General features: G+C 62.8%; 1 protein-coding gene across 5 annotated transcripts; it reads left to right on the plus strand.

Annotated features, from left to right (window-relative positions):
• The first annotated feature begins 601 nt into the window (after window positions 1–601).
• Window positions 602–23,972, plus strand: PC (pyruvate carboxylase). Of its 5 annotated transcripts, XM_058822377.1 has the most exons (22): window positions 602–648; window positions 3,426–3,552; window positions 5,302–5,486; window positions 6,058–6,223; window positions 7,036–7,181; window positions 8,118–8,235; window positions 9,002–9,153; window positions 10,220–10,338; window positions 11,724–11,886; window positions 12,656–12,838; window positions 13,338–13,482; window positions 14,327–14,416; window positions 15,096–15,317; window positions 16,147–16,303; window positions 17,105–17,345; window positions 18,385–18,634; window positions 19,655–19,899; window positions 20,657–20,836; window positions 22,028–22,076; window positions 22,263–22,462; window positions 23,010–23,150; window positions 23,522–23,972. In XM_058822377.1, exons 2-22 carry the CDS (start codon window positions 3,426–3,428, stop codon window positions 23,768–23,770), a joined length of 3,528 nt encoding a protein of 1,175 aa, XP_058678360.1. In that variant the 5' UTR covers window positions 602–648; the 3' UTR covers window positions 23,771–23,972. The 5 variants fall into 5 exon arrangements, 1 of the variants encoding a protein (XP_058678360.1); XR_009275829.1 differs by lacking the exon at window positions 22,028–22,076 and having other exon boundaries at window positions 22,216–22,462; window positions 23,522–23,733; XR_009275830.1 differs by lacking the exons at window positions 602–648; window positions 22,028–22,076 and adding an exon at window positions 2,071–2,120 and having other exon boundaries at window positions 22,216–22,462; window positions 23,522–23,733.

A 23,972-nucleotide genomic window follows, 5' to 3' on the forward strand; every position in this document is an offset into this window, starting at 1 on the left:
TGTCCTCCTAAAGACCGTGAGGGGCTCTTGGACGCTCCTTAGAGGGCGGGGGGAGAGGCCTGCACCCTCCTAAAGGCTCCCAAAGGCCCCAGGTCCTTCCCCAGTGTGGGGGGGCGCAGAACCGCTCCCTGAGGGTGGGGAAGCGGCCGCAGAGCGCCCCCACGGGCTGGGGGAGACCCCCGGGGGGATGGCGGCCATAGAGAGCCCCGGCGGCCCCGGGAGCGCCGCCACTGCCGGCAAGGGCGCCCCCTACCGGACGGGAGGACGGCTCGTCGCACATCCGGTAAGGGCGGGGCCTGCGCGAATCACGTGAGATCATCCGGCCCCGCCCCTCCCCTTTGGCTCCGCCCCGTCCCGTCAGCTCCCGCGGAGCCGCCAATGGCAGCGGGAGGCTCGGCTGTGACGTCGTGAAACCCCGCCCCTTCATGCGAGAAGGGAGAGGGCGGGGCCTGAGGGATGCGTGACATTTAATTGGGCCAATGGCGAGGCGAGGGCGGAAGCGGCTGAGCCAATGAGGTGCCATGTTTGGGTAAAAGGGCGCGGTCTCCCCAGAAGTAGGCGGGGCCGCTGGCGAGCGGCCAATGGGGGCAGAGGGGGCGTGGCCAGCGGCGCCGCCGGGACGCGGGGGGAAGCGGCGGTCGCGGAGCGGTGAGTGAGCGACCACGTGACCTCCGGTATCGCCCGACTGTCGCGACATGACCCCGCCGTGGGGGGCAGCGCTGGGGGGGGAGGGGCCGCCCCCCAACCCGGGGACCCCCGCGACCCCCGCGACCTCCCCGCCCCGAACACACGGAGCGGAACTGGGGACCCCCGCGGGAGCCCCCGTGGGAGCCCCTATACAATCCCATACGGGAGCCCTATGGGACCCCCTGTAGGGCCTGCGACCCTCTGTGGGTCGTGTGGGGCCCGGGACCCCCTATGGGACCCATTATAGGACCCCCTGTAGGATCCCCCTAGAGAATCCCCTATGAAACCCCCTGTAAGGTCCCCCATAGAACCTCCGACCTTCTACAGGTCCTCAGAGTCCATATGGGGCCCGGGACCCCCTTTGGGACCCCCTATAGAATCCCCTATACGACCCCCTACAGGATCCCCTATGGGACCCCAGTGGGGTTTGGGACCCCCTGTGGGACCCCCACGGGATCCCCTATAGAATCCCCTATGGGACCCCCTATGGGACCCCCTAGAAGTCCCGAGACCCCCCCCGTGACCCCCTATGGGAGCCCCCCTTATAGAGCCCCATATGGACCCGGAGCCCCATTTCCCCCAGTTTCCCCCCATTTTGCCCAGTTTTCCCCCAGTTTGCCCCAATTTTGCCCCATTTCCCCAATTTTCCCTCCATTTTCCCACTTATCCCCCATTTTCCCCAGTTTCCCCCCGTTTTTCCTCAGTTTCCCCTAGTTTGCTCCATTTTTGCCCATTTCCCCCCACATTTTCCCCTATTTTCCCCCATTTTCCCCCCATTTTTCCCGTTTCCCCCATTTCCCCGCATTTTCCCCCCATTTCCCCCGAGTTTTTCCCAGTTTCCCCCATTTCCCCCAATTTCCCCCAGTTTTTTTTTTCCATTTTGCCCCAGTTTTTCCCAGTTTGTCCCAGTTTCCCCAATTTCCCCCCAGTTTCCCCCAGTTTTTTTTCCATTTCGCCCCAGTTTTTCCCATTTTGCCCCATTTCCCCCCAATTTCCCCCAGTTTCCCCCAGTTTTTTTTTCCATTTCGCCCCAGTTTTTCCCAGTTTGTCCCAGTTTCCCCATTTCCCCCAGTTTCCCCCAGTTTTTTTTTTCCATTTTGTCCCAGTTTTTCCCAGTTTGTCCCAGTTTTTTTTTCCATTTCCCCCCAATTTCCCCCAGTTTTTTTTTTTACATTTTGCCCCAGTTTTTCCCAGTTTGTCCCAGTTTCCCCTGGTCTTGCCCCAGTTTGCCCCTCGGCGCCCCCCCCGGTGCCCCCCCCGGTGCCGGTCGGACTTTGCCCCCCCCCGGTCAATGATTCACCGGGGGGGGGGGGGGGGGGGGGTCGGGACCGGCCGGACAGACGGACAGAGAGGGGACACCGGGACAGGGAGGGGACACCGGGACAGACGGACACCGGGAAACAGGGACAGACGGACAGAGAGGGGACAGAACGGTGACGGTACCGGGAATAGGGGGGGTTCGGGAGGGGGAGGACGCCGGGACAGACGGACAGACGGACACCGGGACAGACAGGGGACACCGGGAGGAGACACCGGGACAGACGGACAGACGGACACCGGGACAGACAGGGGACGGGACGGTGACGGTACCGGGAGTGGGGAGGGGGCTCGGGAGGGGCTGGGGTCGTGCAGGGGGTGTGGGGGGGGGATTTGTATAAATGAGGGGGGGGCGCTTGTGCAAAAATGGGGGGATTTGGGGGGGGTTATTGTGCAAAAAGGGGAGGGGGGTTTGTGCAAAAAGGGGAGGGGGTTTGTGCAAAAAGGGGAGGGGGATTTTTTTTTTTTTCGGGGGGGGGGATTTGTGGAAAAAGGCGGGGGATTGTGCAAAATGGGGAGGGGGATTTGTGCAAGGGGGGGAATTGTGCAAGGGGGGGGCACTTGTGCAAAAACGGGGGGGGGGATTTGTGTAAAAATGGGGGGGGATTTTTGGGGGGCTAATTGTGCAAAAGGGGGGATTTGGGGGGGGATTTGTGCAAATTTGGGGGGGCTCCGTGCAAGAGGTGATTGTGCAAGGGGGGGAGGGGGGTTGTGCAAGGGGAGGGGGAGGGGGGGTTGTGCAAGGGGGGACAGGCCCGGGCCTGAGTGTGCAAGGGGGGGTGTTGTGTAAAAATCCTGGTGCAGGGGGGGGATTTTGGGGATTTTTGGGGATTTTTAGGGATATTTGGGAGGGATTTTTGGAGGAATTTTTGGGGCAAATTTTGGGGGGATTTTAGGGGATTTTTAGGGATTTTTTGGGTGGGATTTGGGGAGATTTTTGGAGGGATTTTTGGAGGAATTTCGGAGGAATTTTTGGGGGGAAATTTGGGGGATTTTAGGGGATTTTTAGGGATTTTTTGGGTAGGATTTTGGGAGGAATTTGAGGGAATTTTAGGAGGGATTTTTGGGGAAAATTTTGGGGAAATTTGGGGGGAATTTTTTGGGGCATTTTGAGCAAAAATTGGGGGATTTTAGGGGGGAATCTGGGGGGACTTTGGGCAGAGACCCCCGTGCAAACAGGAGATCACACCAGGTGGGGTAGGTCAAAGGTCACTGGGGCAGAGGTGAGCGGGGGAGGGGGAGCCCGGGGGTTTTTGGCTGAGGGAGGGGTCAAAGGTCAGCGGGGCAGAGGGGATTTGGGGGGGAGGGGAGGGGAGGGGTGGGGGATCCTCCCTTTGCGGAGGGAATTGGGGTCTCGCTTTTCCTTCCCCCCCCCCCCCAATTATCCAAATTCTCCAATTTCCCCTCCTTTCCGCCCCCAGATGTTCCAGCTGTGCCGCCCCCGCGGGGGCCGCGCCCTCCTGGGGCTGCGGCTGCTCCGGGGCCCCCCCGGGCCCGCCCGGCCCGTCAGCTACCGGCCCCTGCGGAAGGTGCTGGTGGCCAACAGGGGTGAGTGATGGGAGACCCCCGGGACCCCTCCCCAAACCCCCCTGAGCCCCCCCTGAGCCCCCCAGGCCCGTCAGCTACCGGCCCCTAGGGGTGAGTGATGGGAGACCCCCTGAGACCCCTCCCCAAACCCCCCTGAGCCCCCCCCAGGACCCTCCAATGTCCCCCCGTGTCCTCAATGTCCCTTCAAACCCCCCCTGACCCCGTGTGGCCCCAGGTGAGGTTGCCGAGTTGTTGTTCCCAAGGTGTCCCCAAGGTGTCCTCAGGTGTCCCCAGGGTGTCTCCACGTCCTCAAGTGTCTCCACAGTGTCCCCATGTCCTCAGGTGTCCCCAAGTGTCCCCATGTCCTCAAGTGTCTCCACAGTGTCCCCATGTCCTCAGAGTGTCCCCAAGTGTCCCCATGTCCTCAGAGTGTCCCCAAGTGTCCCCATGTCCTCAGAGTGTCCCCAGGGTGTCTCCATGTCCTCAAGTGTCTCCACAGTGTCCCCATGTCCTCAAGTGTCTCCACAGTGTCCCCAAGGTGTCCTCGAGTGTCCTCAGGTGTACCCATGTCCTCAGACTGTCCCCAGGGTGTCTCCATGTCCTCAAGTGTCCCCAAGTGTCCCCAAGGTGTCCTCAGGTGTCCCCAGGGTGTCTCCATGTCCTCAGAGTGTCCCCAAGTGTCCCCATGTCCTCAAGTGTCTCCACAGTGTCCCCAAGGTGTCCTCAGGTGTCCCCAGGTGTCCCCATGTCCTCAGAGTGTCCCCAGGGTGAAGTCACCACCCACGCGTGCTGGGCGTGCACAGAGCTGGGGATCCACACGGTGGCCCCGTGTCCCTGTGTCCCTGTGCCATGTCCCACTGTCCCCATGTCCCCAGGATGAAGTCACCCTCCACGTGTCCTGGGCGTGCACAGAACTGGGGATCTGGATGGTGGCCGTGTCCCCAGAGTGTCCCCAGACTGTCCCCAATGTCCCCAGGATGAAGTCACCCTCCACGTGTCCCGGGCGTGCACAGAACTGGGGATCTGGATGGTGGCCGTGTCCCCATGTCCCCGTGTCCCTGTGTCCCCGTGTCCTGTCCCTGTGTCCCTGTCCCTATTGTCCCCAGAGTGTCCCCGAGTCCCTGTCCCCAATGTCCCCAATGTCCCCAGGATGAAGTCATCACCCGCGTGTTCCGGGCCTGCACAGGGCTGGGTGCCCGTGTCCCTGTGCCGTGTCCCCATGTCCCCATGTCCCCATAGCCCTGTCCCAGTGTCCCCAGGGTGTCCCCAGGGTGTCCCCAGTGTCCCCAATGTCCCCAGGTGAGATTGCCATCTGCGTGTTCCGGGCCTGCACGGAGCTGGGCATCCCCACGGTGCCCGTGTCCCTGTGTCCCTGTCCCTGTGTCTGTCCTCACAGTGTGCCCAATGTCCCCGGGGTGTCCCCACTGTCCCCAGGGTGTCCCCAGTGTCCCCAGTGTCCCCAGGTGAGATTGCCATCCGCATGTTCCGGGCCTGCACGGAGCTGGGCATCCCCACAGTGCCCGTGTCCCTGTATCCCCAGTGTCCCCAGGGTGTCCCCATAGCCCTGTCCCAGTGTCCCCAGTGTCCCCAGAGTGTCCCCAATGTCCCCAGTGTCCCCAGTGTCCCCAGGTGAGATTGCCATCCGCGTGTTCCAGGCCTGCACGGAGCTGGGCATCCGCACGGTGCCCGTGTCCCTGTGCCATGTCCCCAGGGTGTCCCCATGTCCCCATAGCCCTGTCCCAGTGTCCCCAATGTCCCCAATGTCCCCAGGTGAGATTGCCATCCGCGTGTTCCGGGCCTGCACGGAGCTGGGCATCCGCACGGTGGCCGTGTACTCGGAGCAGGACACGGGGCAGATGCACCGGCAGAAGGCGGACGAGGCGTACCTGGTGGGGAGGGGGCTGCCCCCCGTGCAGGCCTACCTGCACATCCCCGACATCATCCGGGTGGCTCAGGTACGGGGACACACCTGGGGACACACCTGGGGACACCTGGGGACACCTGGGGACACGGGGGCACGCAGCTCAGATACACCTGGGGTACACCTGGCGTACCTGGTGGGGAGGGGGCTGCCCCCCGTGCAGGCCTACCTGCACATCCCCGACATCGTCCGGGTGGCTCAGGTACGGGGACACACCTGGGCACGTGGGGGGTGCCCACAGGGGTGTCCCGGTGGCCCCGTGACCCCCCCAAATCCCCTGGGGGTGCCCTGGTGTCCCCAAAGCCCCCGTGGGTGCCCAGCAGCCCCTGAGCCCCCCGGGTACCCCCTGGGGGTGCCCTGGTGGTGCCAAAGTCCCTGGGAGTGCCCCCGTGCCCCCCCGGGGGTGCCCTGGCGTCCCCATGAGCCCCACAAACCCTCTGGGGGTGCCCTGGCGTCCCCAAAGCCCCCGTGAGTCCCCCCAGTGCCCCCCTGACCCCCCATTTCCAGGAGAACGGGGTCGACGCCATCCACCCCGGGTACGGGTTCCTGTCGGAGCCCTGGGGGTCCCAAAGCCCCCCCAGTGCCCCCTGACCCCCCATTTCCAGGAGAACGGAGTCGACGCCATCCACCCCGGGTACGGGTTCCTGTCGGAGCGCGCCGATTTCGCCCAGGCCTGCCTCGACGCCGGCGTTCGCTTCGTGGGGCCGCGGCCCGAGGTGGTCAGGAAGATGGGGGACAAGGTGGAGGCGCGGGCCATCGCCATCGCCGCAGGTTTGGGGGGGCTGAGAGGGGCTTTGGGTGGGTTGAAAGGGGATTTTGGGGGGGTTAAAAGGAGATTTGGGGAGGTTAAAATGGGGTTTGGGGGGCATAAAGGGGGCTGGGGGCGTTCAAGGGGGGTTTGGGGAGGTTAAAAGGGGGGTTTGGGGAGGTTAAAAGGGGGTTTGGGGGGTTAAGGGGGGGTTTGGGGACGGTTACGGGGGGTTTCGGAGGGTTCAAGGGGGATTTGGGGAGATTAAAAGGGGGTTTGGGGAGGTTAAAAGGGGGTTTGGGGAGGTTAAAAGGGGGTTTGGGGAGGTTAAAAGGGGGTTTGGGGAGGTTAAAAGGGGGTTTGGGGGGGTTGGGGGGGATTTGGGAGGTTAAGGGGGGGTTGGGGACGGTTACGGGGGGTTTCGGAGGGTTCCAGGGGAATTTGGGGAGGGTTAAAGAAGTTTGGCGAGGTTAAAGGAGATTCTGGGGGAGTTCAAGGGGGATTTGGGGGGTTAAGGGGGGTTTGCAGAGGTTAAAGGGGGATTTTGGGGGTCTGGGGGTATTCTGGGGGGTTTCAGGGGATGTTTCTGAGGGTTTCAGGGGGGATTTTTGGGGGTTTCAGGGAGAATTTTTGGGAGTTTCAGGGGGGATTTTTTAGGTCTGGGGGGATTTTTGTGGTCTGGGGGGTTTCAGGGGGGATTTTGGGGGTTTCAGGGGGGATTTTGTGGGTTTTCAGATGGCATTTTTGAGGATTTCAGGGGGAATTTTTGGGGTCTGGGAGTATTTTGAGGGGATTTCAGGGGGATTTTGGGGTCTCTGAGCCTCCGTGCCCGTAGGGGTGCCGGTGGTGCCGGGGACGCCGTCGCCGGTGTCGGCGCTGGCCGAGGCTCGGGACTTCGCCAACCGGGTCGGGTTCCCCGTGATCCTCAAAGCCGCCCACGGAGGGGGCGGCCGCGGCATGAGGGTGGTCCGGGCCCCCCAGGTACGACCCCAGACCCCAAATCCCCCAGACCCCAAACCCTCAGACCCCAAATCCCTTGGAGCTCCAGTGCCCAGGAACCCAAATCCCACAGAACCTCAAAGCAGAGGAAGACAGATCACTCAAAATCACAAATCCCCCAGACCCAAATTCCCCAGAACCCAAAACCCCCGGAGCCCAAATCCCCCAGAAACCAAATTCCCTGGAATTCTGGTGCCCAGGAGCCAAAATTCCCCTGAACCCAAATTCCCCAGAACCCTGATCCACAGGAACGCAGATCACTCAAAACCCCAAATTCCCCAAACCCTCAGACCCCAAATCCCCCAGGACCCCAAATCCCCCAGACCCAAATCTCCCACAAGCCCCACCTACGGGAACCCAAATCACTCAAAATCCCAAATCCCCCAGGAATGCCAAATCCCCAGAGTCCCAAATCCCTGAGACATTAAATTCCCCGGAAACGTCAAATCCCAGCAACTCCAAATTTGGGGTCCCTGGAGTTCGGGGTCCCTTGGTTTTGGGGTCCCTGGAATTTGGGGTCCCTGCATTTTGGGGTCCTTGCGTTTTTGAGATCTCTGGATTTTGGGATCCCTGAAATTTGGAGTCCCTGGAATTGGGGGTCCCTGGATTTTGGGGTCACTGAAATTTGGGGTTCCTGAAATTTGGGATCTCTGGGTATTTGGGTTCCCTGAGTTTTGGGGGTCCCTGGAATTTGGGGTCCCTGAGTTTTTGGGGGTCCCTGGAATTTGGGGTTCCTGAAATTTGGGATCTCTGGGTATTTGGGTTCCCTGAGTTTTGGGGGTCCCTGGAATTTGGGCTTCCTGAAATTTGGGATCCCTGGTTTTTTGGGGACGCTGGAATGTGGTGTCACTGAAATTTGGGGTGTCCCTGGAATTTGGGGTCCCTGGAATTTGAGGAGCCACTTTTGGGGTCCCGCAGGAGCTGGAGGAGAATTTCTCGCGCGCCACCTCGGAGGCTTTGGCCGCCTTTGGCAACGGGGACCTGTTCGTGGAGAAATTCATCGAGCGCCCGCGGCACATCGAGGTCCAGATCCTGGGTACGGCTGGGTTGGGGCTCCCAGGTCCATTTTTGGGGCTCCCAGGTCCATTTTTGGGGCTCCCAGTTCCATTTTTGGGGTTCCCAGTTCCCTTTTTGCGGTTCCCAGTTCCATTTTTGGGGCTCCCAGTTCCATTTTTGGGGTTCCCAGTTCCATTTTTGGGGTTCCCAGTCCCCTTTTTGCGGTTCCCAGGTCCATTTTTGGGGTCATTCACTCCATTTTTGGTGTCCCCAGGTGACTCCCACGGTAACGTGGTCCCTCTCTATGAGCACGATTGCTCCGTGCCGGTCCCTTTCGAGGTTCCCAGTCCCATTTTTGGGGTCAGTTTCTCCATTTTTGGGGCTCCCAGTCCCATTTTTGGGGTTAGTTGTCCCATTTTTGGGGTTCCCAGTCCCATTTTTGGGGTTCCCAGTCCCATTTTTGGGGTCAGTTGTCCCATTTTTGGGTTCCTGATCCCCCAGGTCACTCCCACGGTAACGTGGTCCATCTCTATGAGCACGATTGCTCCGTGCAGGTCCCTTTTTGGTGTTCCCAGTCCCATTTTTGGGGTCCGTTTCTCCATTTTTGGGGTCAGTATTCCCATTTTTGGGGTCAGTATTCCCATTTTTGGGGTCAGTGTTCCCATTTTTGGGGTCAGTATTCCCATTTTTGGGGTCAGTTTCTCCATTTTTGGGGTCCGTTTCTCCATTTTTGGGGTCAGTGTTCCCATTTTTGGGGTCAGTGTTCCCATTTTTGGGGTCAGTATTCCCATTTTTGGGGTCCCCAGGTGACTCCCACGGGAACGTGGTCCATCTCTACGAGCGCGACTGCTCCGTGCAGCGCCGGCACCAGAAGGTCGTGGAGATCGCCCCGGCAGCGCGGCTGCCCCCGGAGCTGCGGGCGCGCCTGGCCGACGACGCCGTGCGCCTGGCCCGGCAGGTGACGCCTGGGGACACCTGGGGACAGGCTGGGGACAGCGGGGACAGGCTGGGGACAGCCCTGGGGACAGCGGGGACAGCCTTGGGGACATTGTGGGGACAGCCATGGGGACAGTGGGGACAGGCTGGGGACAGCGGGGACAGCCTTGGGGACATTGTGGGGACAGCCCTGGGGACAGCGGGGACAGGCTGGGGACAGTGGGGACACAGTGGGGACAGGCTGGGGACAGCCCTGGGGACATTGTGGGGACAGCCCTGGGGACAGCAGGGACAGGCTGGGGACAGTGGGGACACAGTGGGGACAGCCCTGGGGACAGCCCCAGGGGAATGGTGGTGGGATCTTGGGAGGACGTCAGGAGACCCAGGTAGACATTGAGGGACCAAGATGGACTTTGAGGGGGGCTCAAGTGGACACTGAAGGACTGAGGGGACATTGAGTGACCAACATGGACATTGGGGCATCCAGGTGGACACTGAGGGACTGAGATGGACATTGAGTGGCCAACGTGGACATTGGAGGGCCCAGGTGGACATTGAGGGACTGAGGTGGACATTGGAGGACTCAAGTGGACATTGAGTGACCAAGATGGGTTTTGAAAGACCCAAGTGGACACTGAGGGACCGAGGTGGACATTGAGGGCCCAGGTGGACATTGAGTGGCCAACGTGGACATTGAGGGCCCAGGTGGACATTGAGGGACTGAGGTGGACATTGAGTGGCCAACGTGGACATTGGAGGGCCCAGGTGGACATTGGAGGACTCAAGTGGACATTGAGTGACCAAGATGGGTTTTGAAAGACCCAAGTGGACATTGAGGGACCGAGGTGGACATTGAGGGACCAATGTGGATATTGGAGGGCCCAGGTGGACATTGAGTGACCAATGTGGACACTGAGCGACCGAGGTGGACATTGAGGGACCAGGAGAACATCAAGGAGCCAGAACAACATGGGAAGGCCCCCAGGAGGACACTGGGGACCCTTGGGGACCCCGGGGGGCTCCAGGAGCCGGGGCTGGGGGACACCCCGGGGTCTGCAGCCCCCCTGAGCCCAGCCCGGGGGTCCCAGGTGGGCTACGAGAACGCCGGCACCGTGGAGTTCCTGGTGGACCAGAGCGGGGACTATTACTTCATCGAGGTCAACTCGCGGCTGCAGGTGGAGCACACGGTCACCGAGGAGATCACCGAGTGAGCCGGGGCACCCAAAAACCTGGGGGGACCCAAAAACCCCGGGGGGGAACCCAAAAATGGCATTGGGGACACCAAAAATGGCATTGGGGACCAAAATGGCATTGGGGACCAAAATGGCATTGGGGACACCAAAATGGCATTGGGGACCCAAAAATGGCATTGGGGACACCAAAAATGGCATTGGGGACCAAAATGGCATTGGGGACACCAAAAATGGCATTGGGGACCCAAAATGGCATTGGGGACCCAAAAATGGCATTGGGGACACCAAAAATGGCATTGGGGACCCAAAATGGCATTGGGGACACCAAAAATGGCATTGGGGACACCAAAATGGCATTGGGGACACCAAAAATGGCATTGGGGACACTTAAAATGGCATTGGGGACACCAAAAATGGCATTGGGGACCCAAAATGGCATTGGGGACCCAAAAATGGCATTAGGGACACCAAAAATGGCATTGGGGACACTTAAAATGGCATTGGGGACACCAAAAATGGCATTGGGGACACTTAAAATGGCATTGGGGACCAAAATGGCATTGGGGACCCAAAATGGCATTGGGGACACCAAAAGTGGCGGGGGGAACACCAAAAAAACGGTCCCCCATTGTCCCCTGTAGCCCCTGACCCCACTGTCCTCCATGTCCCCGTGTCCCCAGCATGTCCCCGTGGCCCTTGTACCCCCCATGGTCCCCTTGTCCCCTGTACCTGCCCAACCCCAGTGTTCCCATTGTCCCCCCGTGTCCCCCCGTGTCCCCTAACCCCCTCGTGCTCTCACTGTCCCCGTGTCCCCAGCGTGTCCCCATGTCCCCTAACCCACTGTCCCCGTGTCCCCAGTGTGTCCCCATGTCCCCTAACCCATTGTCCCCACTGTCCCCGTGTCCCCAGCATGTCCCCATGTCCCCTAACCCATTGTCCCTGTGTCCCCAGCGTGTCCCCCGCATGTCCCCATGTCCCCATGTCCCCTAACCCACTGTCCCCGTGTCTCCAGCGTGTCCCCATGTCCCCTAACCCATTGTCCCCACTGTCCCCGTGTCCCCAGCGTGTCCCCATGTCCCCTAACCCACTGTCCCCACTGTCCCCATGTCCCCTAACCCATTGTCCCCACTGTCCCCATGTCCCCTAACCCATTGTCCCCACTGTCCCCGTGTCCCCAGTGTGTCCCCATGTCCCCTAACCCACTGTCCCCACTGTCCCCATGTCCCCTAACCCATTGTCCCCACTGTCCCCACTGTCCCCATGTCCCCTAACCCGCTGTCCCCGCTGTCCCCAGCGTGTCCCCAGCGTGTCCCCAGCGTGTCCCCTAACCCACTGTCCCCGCTGTCCCCGTGTCCCCACTGTCCCCATGTCCCCTAACCCGCTGTCCCCGTGTCCCCAGCGTGGACCTGGTGCACGCGCAGCTCCAGGTGGCCGCGGGGCGCTCGCTGCCCGAGCTGGGGCTGCAGCAGGAGCGGATCCGCGTCAACGGCTGCGCCATCCAGTGCCGGGTGACCACCGAGGACCCCGCGCGCGGCTTCCAGCCCGACACCGGCCGCATCGAGGTGAGGGGGGACCCCCGGGACCCCCGGGATGGGGACAGCACCGGGACATCCCCCGGGATGGGGACAGCAGCCCCGGGATGGGGACAGCAGCCCCGGGATGGGGACAGCGCCATTGGGTTCCATGGTGTCTGTAGGTTCTGGGGGTGTTTCCATTGGGTTTTGTGGTGTCTGTACAATTCTGGGGTGCTTCCATTGGGTTTTGTGGTGTCTGTACAATTCTGGGGTGCTTCCATTGGATTTTGTGGTGTCTGTACAATTCTGGGGTGTTTCCGTTGGGTTTTGTGGTGTCTGTACAATTCTGGGGGTGTTTCCGTTGGGTTTTGTGGTGTCTGTACAATTCTGGGGGTGTTTCCGTTGGGTTTTGTGGTGTCTGTACAATTCTGGGGGTGTTTCCGTTGGGTTTTGTGGTGTCTGTAGGATTCTGAGTTGTTTATAGGAGTTGGGGTATTTCCATTGGGTTTTGTGGTGTTTCCATTGCATTTTGGGGCATTTCCATTGCATTTTGGGCTGTTTCCACGGGGTTTTGGGGCGCCTCCCTTTAGGTTTTTCAACTCCGGGGAGGGGATGGGGATCCGCCTGGACGGCGCCTGGGGATGTTCACAGATTTTGGGTGTCTCCATTACATTTTGGGCTGTTTCCATGGGATTTTGGGTCTCTCCCTTTAGGTTTTTCACTCCGGGGAGAGGATGGGGATCCGCCTGGACGGCGCCTCAGGGCGTTCGCAGATATTTTGGGCTGTTTCCATGGGATTTTGGGTCTCTCCCTTTAGGTGTTCCGCTCCGGGGAGGGGATGGGGATCCGCCTGGACGGCGCCTCGGCGTTCCAGGGCGCTCTCATCTCGCCCCATTACGATTCCCTGCTGGTCAAGGTGGTGGCGCACGGCCCCGACCAGCCCGCGGCCGCCGCCAAGATGAGCCGGGCGCTGGCCGAGTTCCGCATCCGGGGGGTCAAGGTGGGGCTGGGGGGGTCAAAATGGGGCTGGGGGGGGTCAAAATGGGGCTGGGGGAGACCGGGGGTCCTGGGGGGGGTGTGGGAGGTATTGGAGAGGTGTTTTTCAGGGGGGTCCTGTGTGGGGCATGAGGGGTTTAGGGGACGGTAAATGGTGCAGGAAGGGATTTGGGGGGTCCTGGGGGGTTCTTGGGGGGGTGTGGGAGGTATGGGGGAGGGGTCCTTGGGGGGGTTCTTGGGGTGCATGAGGGGTTTGAGGGAGGGAAATGGTGCGGGAAGGGATTTGGGGGGTCCCGAGGTGACATTGGGGGGTATTGGGGGGGTGCTCGACAGGCATGAGGTGTTGGGGGGATGATTAGTGACCCCCCCCCCACGCCCTGCACAGGGATTTGGGGGGGTTCTGGCGTCCCCCATGTGCATTTAGGGGCTCCTGACGTCCCCTCCCCTTTCTCCCCCATCCCGGGGGTCTCTGGGACCCCCCTGACCCCCCCATTTCCCCACAGACCAACATCCCGTTCCTGCAGAACGTTCTGGCACACCCGCAGTTCCTGGCAGGTGCTGCTGACACTCAGTTCATCGACGAGAACCCCGAGCTGTTCCACCTGCGGCCGGGCCAGAACCGCGCCCAGAAACTGCTGCACTACCTGGGTGGGACCTGGGGGGCATGGGGGGCACCTGGGGGGCACCTGGGGGGCATGGGGGCACCTGGGGCACCTGGGGGGCATGGGGGGCACCTGGGGGGCACCTGGGGGGCATGGGGAGCACCTGGGGGCACCTGGGGCACCTCTGCTGCACTACCTGGGTGGGACCTGGGGTGTACCTGGGGGGCATGGGGGGCACCTGGAGCACCTGGGGCACCTCTGCTGCACTACCTGGGTGGGCATGGGGGCAAGAAATATACACCTGGGGGCGAGAAATATACACCTGGGGGGGATAAATATACACCTGGGGCAGCTGGGGGGGGATGAATATACACCTGGGGGTGAGAAATATACACCTGGGGGGGATAAATATACACCTGGGGGGGATGAATATACACCTGGGGGGGATAAATATACACCTGGGGGGGATGAATATACACCTGGGGGGGATGAATATACACCTGGGGGGGGATAAATATACACCTGGGGCAGCTGGGGGGGATGAATGTACTCCTGGGGGCACCTCTGCTGCGCTACCTGGGTCAGCCCTGGCACCTGGGCTGTGCTGGGGGGATATGGGAGCAGCTGGGGGGCACCTGGGGGGGTCCCTCGGGGGGCTGTGAGGGAATCTGGGAGGTTCTGTGGACACACCTGAGCCCCCATGGGGCAGAGGAACCCAGCCCAGGTGTGCCCAGGTGTGGAGTTTGTCCCCCCAGGTGTGAGAAACCCCAAAAATCCCTTTCCTGTGGGGTTTTGGGGGAGCCTGTGAAGGGTTTGGGCGTCCCTAAGGCATTTTGGGGGGGTCCCCGGGTTTGTCACCCCCCCTGTGTCACACCTGTCCCTCCCCCCAGGTCACGTGATGGTGAACGGGCCCAGCACCCCCCTCCCGGTGAAGGCCAAGGCGGCGCTGGTGGAGCCCACGCCCCCCCCGGTGCCCATGGGTGAGTGGGGGGCACCCCAAAGTGTCCCCAAAGTGTCCCCAATGTGTCCCCAATGTGTCACCAGCATGTCCCCATGGTGTCCTCAAAGTGTCCCCAGTGTATCCCCAAAGTGTCCCCAATGTGCCCCCTTTACTGCCCCCTGCCCCCTTTTACTGCCCCCTGCCCTCTTTTACTGCCCCCTCCTCCTCTAACCTCTGCTCCTGGTGCCCCCAGGTGCCCCCTGCCCCTCTCCCTGCCCCCCTTCACTGCCTCCCTTACTCCCCCTGTCCCCATAACCTCTGCCCCCTGGTGCCCCCAGGTGCCCCCTGCCCCTCCTTACCCCCTCACTGACCCCCTGACCCCCTCTCTGCCCCCCTTAACTGCCCCCTGCCCCCTCTAACCTCTGCCCCCCATGCCCCATTCAGGTGCCCCCTGCCCCCCTAACCTCTGCCCCCCATGCCCCATTCAGGTGCCCCCCATGCCCCATTGAGGTGCCCCCATTCCCCTTCCAGCCCCTTGCCCCCTGCCCCCCCATGCCCCATTCAGGTGCCCCCATTCCCCTTTCCTGCCCCCTTTACTGCCCCCCATGCCCCATTCGGGTGCCCCCATTCCCCTCCCAGCCCCCTTTACTGCCCCCCATGCCCCATTCGGGTGCCCCCATTCCCCTCCCAGCCCCCCTAACCGCTCTCCCCCGTTGCAGGCGCGCCCCCCGAGGGCCTGCGGGCGGTGCTGCAGCGCGAGGGCCCCGCGGGGTTCGCGCGGGCGCTGCGGGCGCACCGGGGGCTGCTGCTCACCGACACCACGTTCCGCGACGCGCACCAGTCCCTGCTGGCCACGCGGGTCCGCACCCGCGACCTGGCGCGCGTGGCGCCCTTCGTGTCGCACGCGCTGAGCCCGCTCTGCAGCATGGAGACCTGGGGAGGTGGGCGGGGCTTGGGGAGAGGGGCGGGGCCTAACGGGGCTGGGCGGGGCCCGGGTGGGTGGGGTTTGATGGGGCGGGGCCGAGCCGCGCCCTTTGCGCCCTTCGTGTGGCGCGCGCTGAGCCGGCTGCGGGGAGGTGGGCGGGGCTTGGGCAGGGTGGGCGGGGCCTGAGGGGACACGCCCTTCATGGTGCACGCGCTGAGCCCCCTGTGCAGCGTGGAGACGGGGGAGGTGGGCGGGGCTTGGGGAGGGTGGGCGGGGCCTGAGGGGACACGCCCTTCATGGTGCACGCGCTGAGCCCCCTGTGCAGCGTGGAGACGGGGGAGGTGGGCGGGGCTTGGGGAGGGTGGGCGGGGCTTGAGGGGGAGGGGCTTGAGGGGGCGGAGCGGTGAGGGTTAATGGGATGGGGCAGCAAGGGGAGCTTAATGGGGTGTGGTAGTGAGGGGAGGGGCTTAATGGGGTGGGGCGTCATGGGGAGGGGCTTAATAGGGTGGGGCACTGAGGGGAGGGGTCAAATGGGGTGTGGCAGGGAAGGGGAGGAGCTAAAATGGGTGTGGCTTAAAGGGTGGGGCATTCATGGGAGGAGCTTCAGCAGGAGCACCTGGGGCTGGGGATTAATGACCCGAGGGGCGGGGCTTGAGTGGGTGGGGCTTGGGTGTGGCTTCTGGGGCAGGGCTTTCCCTGTGGGTGGGGCTTGCACAGGAACAGGGGTGTGTGGCCAAGCCAGGGCTTGAATGAAGGGGCGTGTCTCTCACGTGATGGGCGTGTCTCGCCCGTGAAGGGCGTGTCCACGTCCCGGGGGCGTGTCTGAGGGCGGGGCGTGTCCCCAGGCGCCACCTTCGACGTGGCCATGCGGTTCCTGCACGAGTGTCCCTGGGAGCGGCTGCGGGAGCTGCGGCGCCTCGTGCCCAACATCCCCTTCCAGATGCTGCTGCGGGGCGCCAACGCCGTGGGCTACACCAACTACCCCGACAACGTGGTGCACAGGTCAGGGAGACACCCCGGGGACATTGGGGTGGCATGGGGACACCTTGGGGACACCACAGGGACACCACGGGGACATGGGGGCACCATGGGGACACCATGGGGACACGGGGCGCCAACGCCGTGGGCTACACCAACTACCCCGACAGCGTGGTGCACAGGTCAGGGAGACACCCCGGGGACATTGGGGTGGCATAGGGACACCTTGGGGACACCACGGGGACACCACGGGGACATTGGGGTGGCATGGGGACACCTTGGGGACACCACGGGGACACCACGGGGACATTGGGGTGGCATGGGGACACCTTGGGGACACCACGGAGACACCACGGGGACATTGGGGTGGCATGGGGACACCTTGGGGACACCACGGGGACATGGGGACACCATGGGGACACGGGGCGCCAACGCCGTGGGCTACACCAACTACCCCGACAGCGTGGTGCACAGGAAATGGGGACACCCTGGGGACATGGGGACATTGGGGGACACTGGGGACATGGGAACACTGGGGAGACAGAGGAGATTGGGGGATATTGGGGGACGCAGAGAGATGAGGGACAAGGGACTCTGGGGGACACGAGGACATGACAGGACAGGGGCCAGCAGAGCCCATGGGGACATCGTGGCCATAAAAAGGGGACACCGTGGACGCAAGAAGGGGACGCCGAGGACAAAACAACTTAGAACTGACCCCCTGAACGACCCCGAGTGACCAAAGCGACCCCAACCCCAAAACCTCCCCTTGGGCCGCCCCGAGGCGTCCCCACGTCCCCAACCGCGTCCCCGCGGCGTCCCCAGGTTCTGCGAGGTGGCCGTGGCCAACGGCATGGACATCTTCCGCGTCTTCGACTCCCTCAACTACGTGCCCAACCTGCTGCTGGGCGTGGAGGCCGCGGGCAGCGCCGGCGCCGTGGTGGAGGCCGCGCTCTCCTACACCGGCGACGTGGCCGACGCCTCGCGCACCAAGTACAGCCTGGGCTACTACCTGGGGCTGGCCAAGGAGCTGGTGGCGGCGGGCACGCACATACTCTGCATCAAGGTTGGGGTTTGGGGGGCTCCTGGGGGGGTTTGGGGGCGTCCTGGGGGGGTTTGGGGGCTCCTAGGGGGGTTTGGGGGGGTCCTGGGGGGGTTTGGGGGCTCCTGGGGGGGTTTGGGGGCTCCTAGGGGGGTTTGGGGGGGTCCTGGGGGGGGTCCTGGGGGGGTTTGGGGGCTCCTGGGGGGGTTGGGGGGCTCCTGGGGGGGTTTGGGGGGGTCCTGGGGGGGTTTGGGGGCTCCTGGAGGGGTTTGGGGAAACGGGATGACAGATGGTGGCGGCGGGCACGCACGTGCTCTGCATCAAGGGGGGCGTTCGGGGGGTCTTGGGGAGGTTGCGGGGGGGGGGATTTGGAGAGGTTTGAGGGGGTTTTGGGTGGTCCTGCAGGGGTTTCAGGGGGTTTGGGGGAATGGGATGGGAGCTGGTGGCGGCCGGGACACACGTGCTCTGCATCAAGGTGGGCGTTTGGGGGGTCCTGGGGGATTTTGGGGGGGATTTCAGGGGGTTTCAGGGGGTTTGAGGGGAATGGGGTGGTTGGGAAATGGTTGGGATTGAGGGGAATGGGATGGGGCTGGCCAAGGAGCTGGTGGCGGCGGGCACGCACGTGCTCTGCATCAAGGTGGGCATTTGGGGGCTCCTGGGGGAGTTTGGGGGGGATTTGGAGAGGTTTGAGGGGGTTTTGGGTGGTCCTGCAGGGGTTTCAGGGGGTTTGGGGGCATTCTGGGGGGATTTGGGGATCCTGAGATGGTTGGGAAATGGTTGGATTTGGGGTTGGTCTGGAGCTGGTGGTGGTGGGGACACACGTGCTCTGCATCAAGGTCAGGGTCTGGGGGGTCCTGGGGGGAGTTTGGGGTTGTTTGGGGGGGGTTTATGGTGGTTTGGGGGGTCCTGGGCAAATTGGGAAAGGGATTTGGGGGTGCTGTGGGTGCTGGGGTGAATTTGGGGCTCCTCTGTCATCCAAGGTTGGGCCGGACCAACGCAGGGTGGGACACTGAGGGTCCCCACGTCCTGTGCCCCCGCAGTGACCCCCCCGTCCCCTCCCCAGGACATGGCCGGGCTCCTGACGCCCGCGGCCGCCCGGCTGCTGGTGGGGGCGCTCCGGGAGCAGCACCCCGAGGTGCCCCTGCACGTGCACACCCACGACACGGCCGGCGCTGGCGTGGCCTCCATGCTGGCGGCCGCCCAGGCCGGCGCCGACGTGGTGGACGTGGCCGTGGACGCCATGTCAGGCATGACCTCGCAGCCCAGCATGGGCGCCGTGGTGGCCTGCGCGCGGGGGACGTCCCTGGACACAGGTGGGGACACGGGGGGAGCGCGGAGGGTACGAGGGGACAGCGAGGGTTTGAGATGTCACCAAGGGTTAAATGGGACAATGAGGGTTTGAGATGTCACCAAGGGTTAAATGGGACAATGAGGGTTTGAGATGTCCCCAAGGGTTAAATGGGACAATGAGGGTTTGAGATGTCACCAAGGGTTAAATGGGACAACGAGGGTTTGAGATGTCCCCAAGGGTTAAATGGGACAATGAGGGTTTGAGATGTCCCCAAGGGTTAAATGGGACAATGAGGGTTTGAGATGTCCCCAAGGGTTAAATGGGACAATGAGGGTTTGAGATGTCCCCAAGGGTTAAATGGGACAATGAGGGTTTGAGATGTCACCAAGGGTTAAATGGGACAATGAGAGTTTGAGATGTCACCAAGGGTTAAATGGGACAATGAGGGTTTGAGATGTCACCAAGGGTTAAATGGGACAATGAGGGTTTGAGATGTCCCCAAGGGTTAAATGGGACAATGAGGGTTTGAGATGTCACCAAGGGTTAAATGGGACAATGAGGGTTTGAGATGTCACCAAGGGTTAAATGGGACAGCGAGGGTTTGAGATGTCCCCAAGGGTTAAATGGGACAATGAGGGTTTGAGATGTCCCCAAGGGTTAAATGGGACAATGAGGGTTTGAGATGTCCCCAAGGGTTAAATGGGACAATGAGGGTTTGAGATGTCACCAAGGCACGGAGGTGCCACCACCGTCCCGGAGGTGCCACCACAGCCACGACTTCATCCCGAATCCACCGCACCCCCACACCGCACGCCCTTGGCGTCCCCGCCGTGTCCCCACGTGTCCCCACAATGTCCCCACGTGTCCCCACGTGTCCCCGTCCCCAGGGCTGGACCTGCAGCGCGTGTTCGAGTACAGCGAGTGCCCCAGTGTCCCCGCCATGTCCCCGCCATGTCCCTGCCACACCTCCAGGCTGTCCCCACAATGTCCCCACATGTCCCCACGCTGTCCCCACAATGTCCCCACGTGTCCCCGTCCCCAGGGCTGGACCTGCAGCGCGTGTTCGAGTACAGCGAGTACTGGGAGGCGGCGCGGGGCCTCTACGCCGCCTTCGACTGCACGGCCACCATGAAGTCGGGCAACGCGGACGTGTACGAGAACGAGATCCCGGGCGGGCAGTACACCAACCTGCACTTCCAGGCGCACGCCATGGGGCTGGGACACAAGTTCAAGGAGGTCAAGAAGGCCTACACCGAGGCCAACAAGCTGCTGGGGGACCTCATCAAGGTGTGGGGGCAATGGGGGGTCCAGGGGGGCCGGGGGTCTCCACAGAATGGCGTCCATGGGGTGGGTGGTGTCCGCGGGGCAGATGGTCTCCATGGCAGGGAAGGATCTCTGTAGGGTAGGTGGTCTCCGAAAGAAGATCTCCATGGGGCAGATGGTGTCTGTGGGGTTGGGGTCTCCTTAGAATGGTCTCCATGGGGTGGGTGATGTTTACTGGGTGGTGTCCATAGAATGGTGTCCATGGGGTGGGTGATGTCCACTGGGTGGTGTCCATGGGGCAGATGGTCTCCATGGGGTGGGAGGTCTTTATGGTTTGGGGTGGTCTCCACAGAATGGTGTCCATGGGGTAGATGGTGCCCTTGGGGTGGGTGATGTCTACTGGGTGGCCTCCATGGGGCAGATGCTGTCCATGGAGTGGGGTGGTCTCTGGGATGGGTGATCTCCGTGGGGTTTGGGTGATGTGCACTGGGGGGTGTCCATGGTGTGGGTGGTCTCCATGGCATGGAGGAGGTCTGTGGGGTGGGTGGTCTCCATGGGTGGGTGTTCCACCAAGAGCGGTCATGTGGTGACCCCTGAGGTGACCCATGAGCTGACCCATGAAATGACCCCCAAGATGACCCCAAGAGTTGACCCAAGAGCCGATCCTTGAGTTGACCACAAGTAGCCCCATGAGTTAACCCGTGAGGTAACCCAAGAGTGAACAGTGAGATGACCCCGAGGTGACCTCAAACTGACCCCTGCTGACCCCTGGCGCCCCCAGGTGACGCCCACGTCGAAGGTGGTGGGGGACCTGGCGCAGTTCATGGTGCAGAACGCGCTGTCCCGCGAGGAGGTGGAGGCGCGCGCGGACGAGCTCTCCTTCCCCCTCAGCGTGGTGGAGTTCCTGCAGGGCCACATCGGGGTGCCCCCGGGCGGCTTCCCCGAGCCCTTCCGCTCCAAGGTGGGGCTTGATGGGCACTGGGAGGGACTGGGATGGGAGTGTGAGGGGCTGGGATAGACTGGGAGAGACTGAAGGGGACTGGGAGGCACTGGGGTGGGAGTGGGAGGGACTGGGAGGTGCTGAGAGGGACTGGGATGGTGCTGAGAGGGACTGGGATGGCACTGGGAGGGACTGGGATGGTGCTGAGAGGGACTGGGATGGCACTGGGAGGGACTGGGATGGTGCTGGGAGGGACTGGGATGGCACTGGGAGGGACTGGGAGGTGCTGAGAGGGACTGGGAGGTGCTGAGAGGGACTGGGAGGTGCTGGGAGGGACTGGAGGTGCTGAGAGGGACTGGGATGGTGCTGGGAGGGACTGGGATGGTGCTGAGAGGGACTGGGATGGTGCTGGGAGGGACTGGGATGGTGCTGGGAGGGACTGGGATGGTGCTGGGAGGGACTGGGATGGTGCTGGGAGGAAATGGAAAGGAGTGGGATGGCACTGGGAAGAACTGGGGTGCACTGGGAGGGACTGGGATGGAGTGGGATGGCACTGGGAGGGACTGGGATGCACCCAGAGGATGTACCGGAGGCTGTTGCCATGGCAACAGGATGCTGCGGTCCCCGCTGCCGTCTCCATCCCTGGTTGCCATGGCACCCACCCCATTGCCAGGGCGTCCCTGTCCCATTGCCGTGTCCATGTCCCCCGCCAATCCCGTTTATTTGTCCCCCCAGGTTCTGAAGGATCTCCTGTCCCCTGTCCCATGTCCCACGGTGTCCCCTGTCCCTGCAGGTTCTGAAGGACCTCCCGTGGGTCGAGGGCCGCCCGGGGGCCTCGCTGTCCCCTGCCCCCTGTCCCATTGCCATGTCCCCTGTCCCATGTCCCACGGTGTCCCTTGTCCCACGGTGTCCCCTGCAGGTTCTGAAGGATCTCCCGTGGGTCGAGGGGCGCCCGGGGGCCTGGCTGTCCCATGTCCCATTGCCCTGTCCCATGTCCCACGGTGTCCCCTGTCCTTTGTCCCCAGGTTCTGAAGGACCTCCCGCGGGTCGAGGGGCGCCCGGGGGTGTCACTGTCCCCCCTGTCCCATTGCCATTGACCCCCTGTTTGTTTTTTGTCCCCCCAGTTCTGAAGGACCTCCCTCGTGTCGAGGGGCGCCCAGGGGTGTCACTGGCCCCCCTGTCCCATTGCCATGGTGTCCCCTGTCCCTGCAGGTTCTGAAGGACCTCCCTCGTGTCGAGGGGCACCCAGGGGTGTCACTGCCCCCTGTCCCCCACCCCATTGACCCCCCAATCCCATTTATTTCCCCCCAGGTTCTGAAGGACCTCCCGCGGGTCGAGGGGCGCCCAGGGGTGTCACTGGCCCCCTGTCCCATGTCCCACGGTGTCCCCTGTCCCCCCAGGTTCTGAAGGACCTCCGCGGGTCGAGGGCCGCCCGGGGGCGTCGCTGCCCCCCTGGATTTCGAGGCGCTGGGCCGGGAGCTGGGGGCGCGGCTCGGGGCCCCCCCCAGCCCCGAGGAGCTGCTCTCGGCCGCGCTCTACCCCAAGGTGTTCGAGGAGTTCCACTCCTTCCGCAGCACCTTCGGGCCCGTGGCCTGCCTCGGCACCCGCCTCTTCCTCGAGGGGCCCACCGTCGCCGAGGAGTTCGAGGTGGGCGCTGGGGGGCGCTGGGGGGGAATGGGGGGCACTGGGAGGGACTGGGAGGGGATCGGGGGGCGCTGGGGGGGAATGGGGGGCGCTGGGGGGGAATGGGGGGCACTGGGGGGGAATGGGGGGCACTGGGAGGGACTGGGAGGGGATTGGGGGGCACTGGGAGGGATTGGGGGGCACTGGGAGGGACTGGGAGGGGACTGGGACTTGTGCACTCCTGGAACTCCTTGCCAGCCCTGGAGCCCCTTACACACCATTTACACATGCTTTACACGCAGTTTACTCCCAGGTCTCCTAGGTGGAGCTGGAGCTGGAGAGGAAGCCGCGTGTCCCTTACACACCAGTTACACACTCTGGAAACGCTTACACACCATTTACGCATGATTTACTCTCTTACGCACAATTTACTCACCCTTTACTTGCAGGAGGAGCTGGAGCAGGGTGAAACCCTGCGCATCAAGGCCCTTACACACCAGTTACACACCCTGGACACCGTCACACATCCTTTCACATGATTTACTCCACTTTACTCTCTATTTACACCCAGGTGGAGCTGGAGCGGGGTAAGACGCTGCACATCAAGGCGCTGGCGCTCGGCGACCTGAACGCGGCCGGGCAGCGCGAGGTTTTCTTCGAGCTCAACGGGCAGCTGAGATCCATCCTGGTGCGGGACACGCAGGCGCTCAAGGTGCGTTTGGGCGGTTTTGGGGGGATTTGGGGGCTTTTGGGGGGTTTGGGGGGGATTTGGGGGGGGATTTGGGGGAATTTGGGCGGTTTTGGGGGGATTTGGGGGGGATTTGGGGGAATTTGGGAGGGCAGCTGAGGTCCATCCTGGTGCGGGACACGCAGGCGCTCAAGGTGCGTTTGGGGGGATTTGGGGGAATTTGCGGGGGGATTTGGGGAATTTGGGCGGTTTTGGGGGGATTTGGGGGAATTTGGGAGGGCAGCTGAGATCCATCCTGGTGCGGGACACACAGGCACACAAGGTGAGATTTGGGGTGACTTTGGGGTGACACCGCGCTGACCCCGACCCCCCCCCCCATATTTCCCACCCCCCAGGAGATGCACGTGCACCCCAAGGCCGAGAAAGGCGCCAAGGGCCAGGTGGGCGCCCCGATGCCGGGGGAGGTGGTCGAGGTCCGGGTCAAGGAGGGGACGACGGTGGCCAAGGGGGACCCTCTGTGCGTGCTGAGCGCCATGAAGATGGAGACGGTGGTGACGGCGCCCGTGGGCGGCAAAGTCACCAAGGTCCACGTGCGCCCCGGGCTCAGCCTGGAGGGCGAGGACCTCATCGTCGTCATCGAGTAGAATTCGGGGGGTGTCCCCCGAAAAAAGCCCCCCCAGATAACCCCAAAACCCCCCTGGAAACGACCTCGCCAAAACGGAGCGCGGCCCCTTTAAGAGCCCCCTGCCCGTGGGTGGCGCCCCCTGGCGGGCGCAGGGCAGTACAACAAGGCCTTAATTAGTGGGGGGGGGCGTGTGTTAATTAGGGGGGGGCCACGTCTTAATT

Source organism: Ammospiza caudacuta, chromosome 32 (genome assembly GCF_027887145.1).
Source record: "Ammospiza caudacuta isolate bAmmCau1 chromosome 32, bAmmCau1.pri, whole genome shotgun sequence".
Taxonomy (NCBI): Eukaryota; Metazoa; Chordata; class Aves; order Passeriformes; family Passerellidae; genus Ammospiza; species Ammospiza caudacuta.

Coding starts and splice junctions, on each gene's coding strand:
- PC (XM_058822377.1), top strand. CDS start 3,426: ATGTTCCAGCTGTGCCGCCCCCGCGGGGGCCGCGCCCTCCTGGGGCTG. Junction 10,339..11,723: donor GTCACCGAGGAGATCACCGA/GTGAGCCGGGGC, acceptor CCGTGTCCCCAG/CGTGGACCTGGTGCACGCGC. Junction 18,635..19,654: donor GGGGACGTCCCTGGACACAG/GTGGGGACACGG, acceptor CCCCGTCCCCAG/GGCTGGACCTGCAGCGCGTG.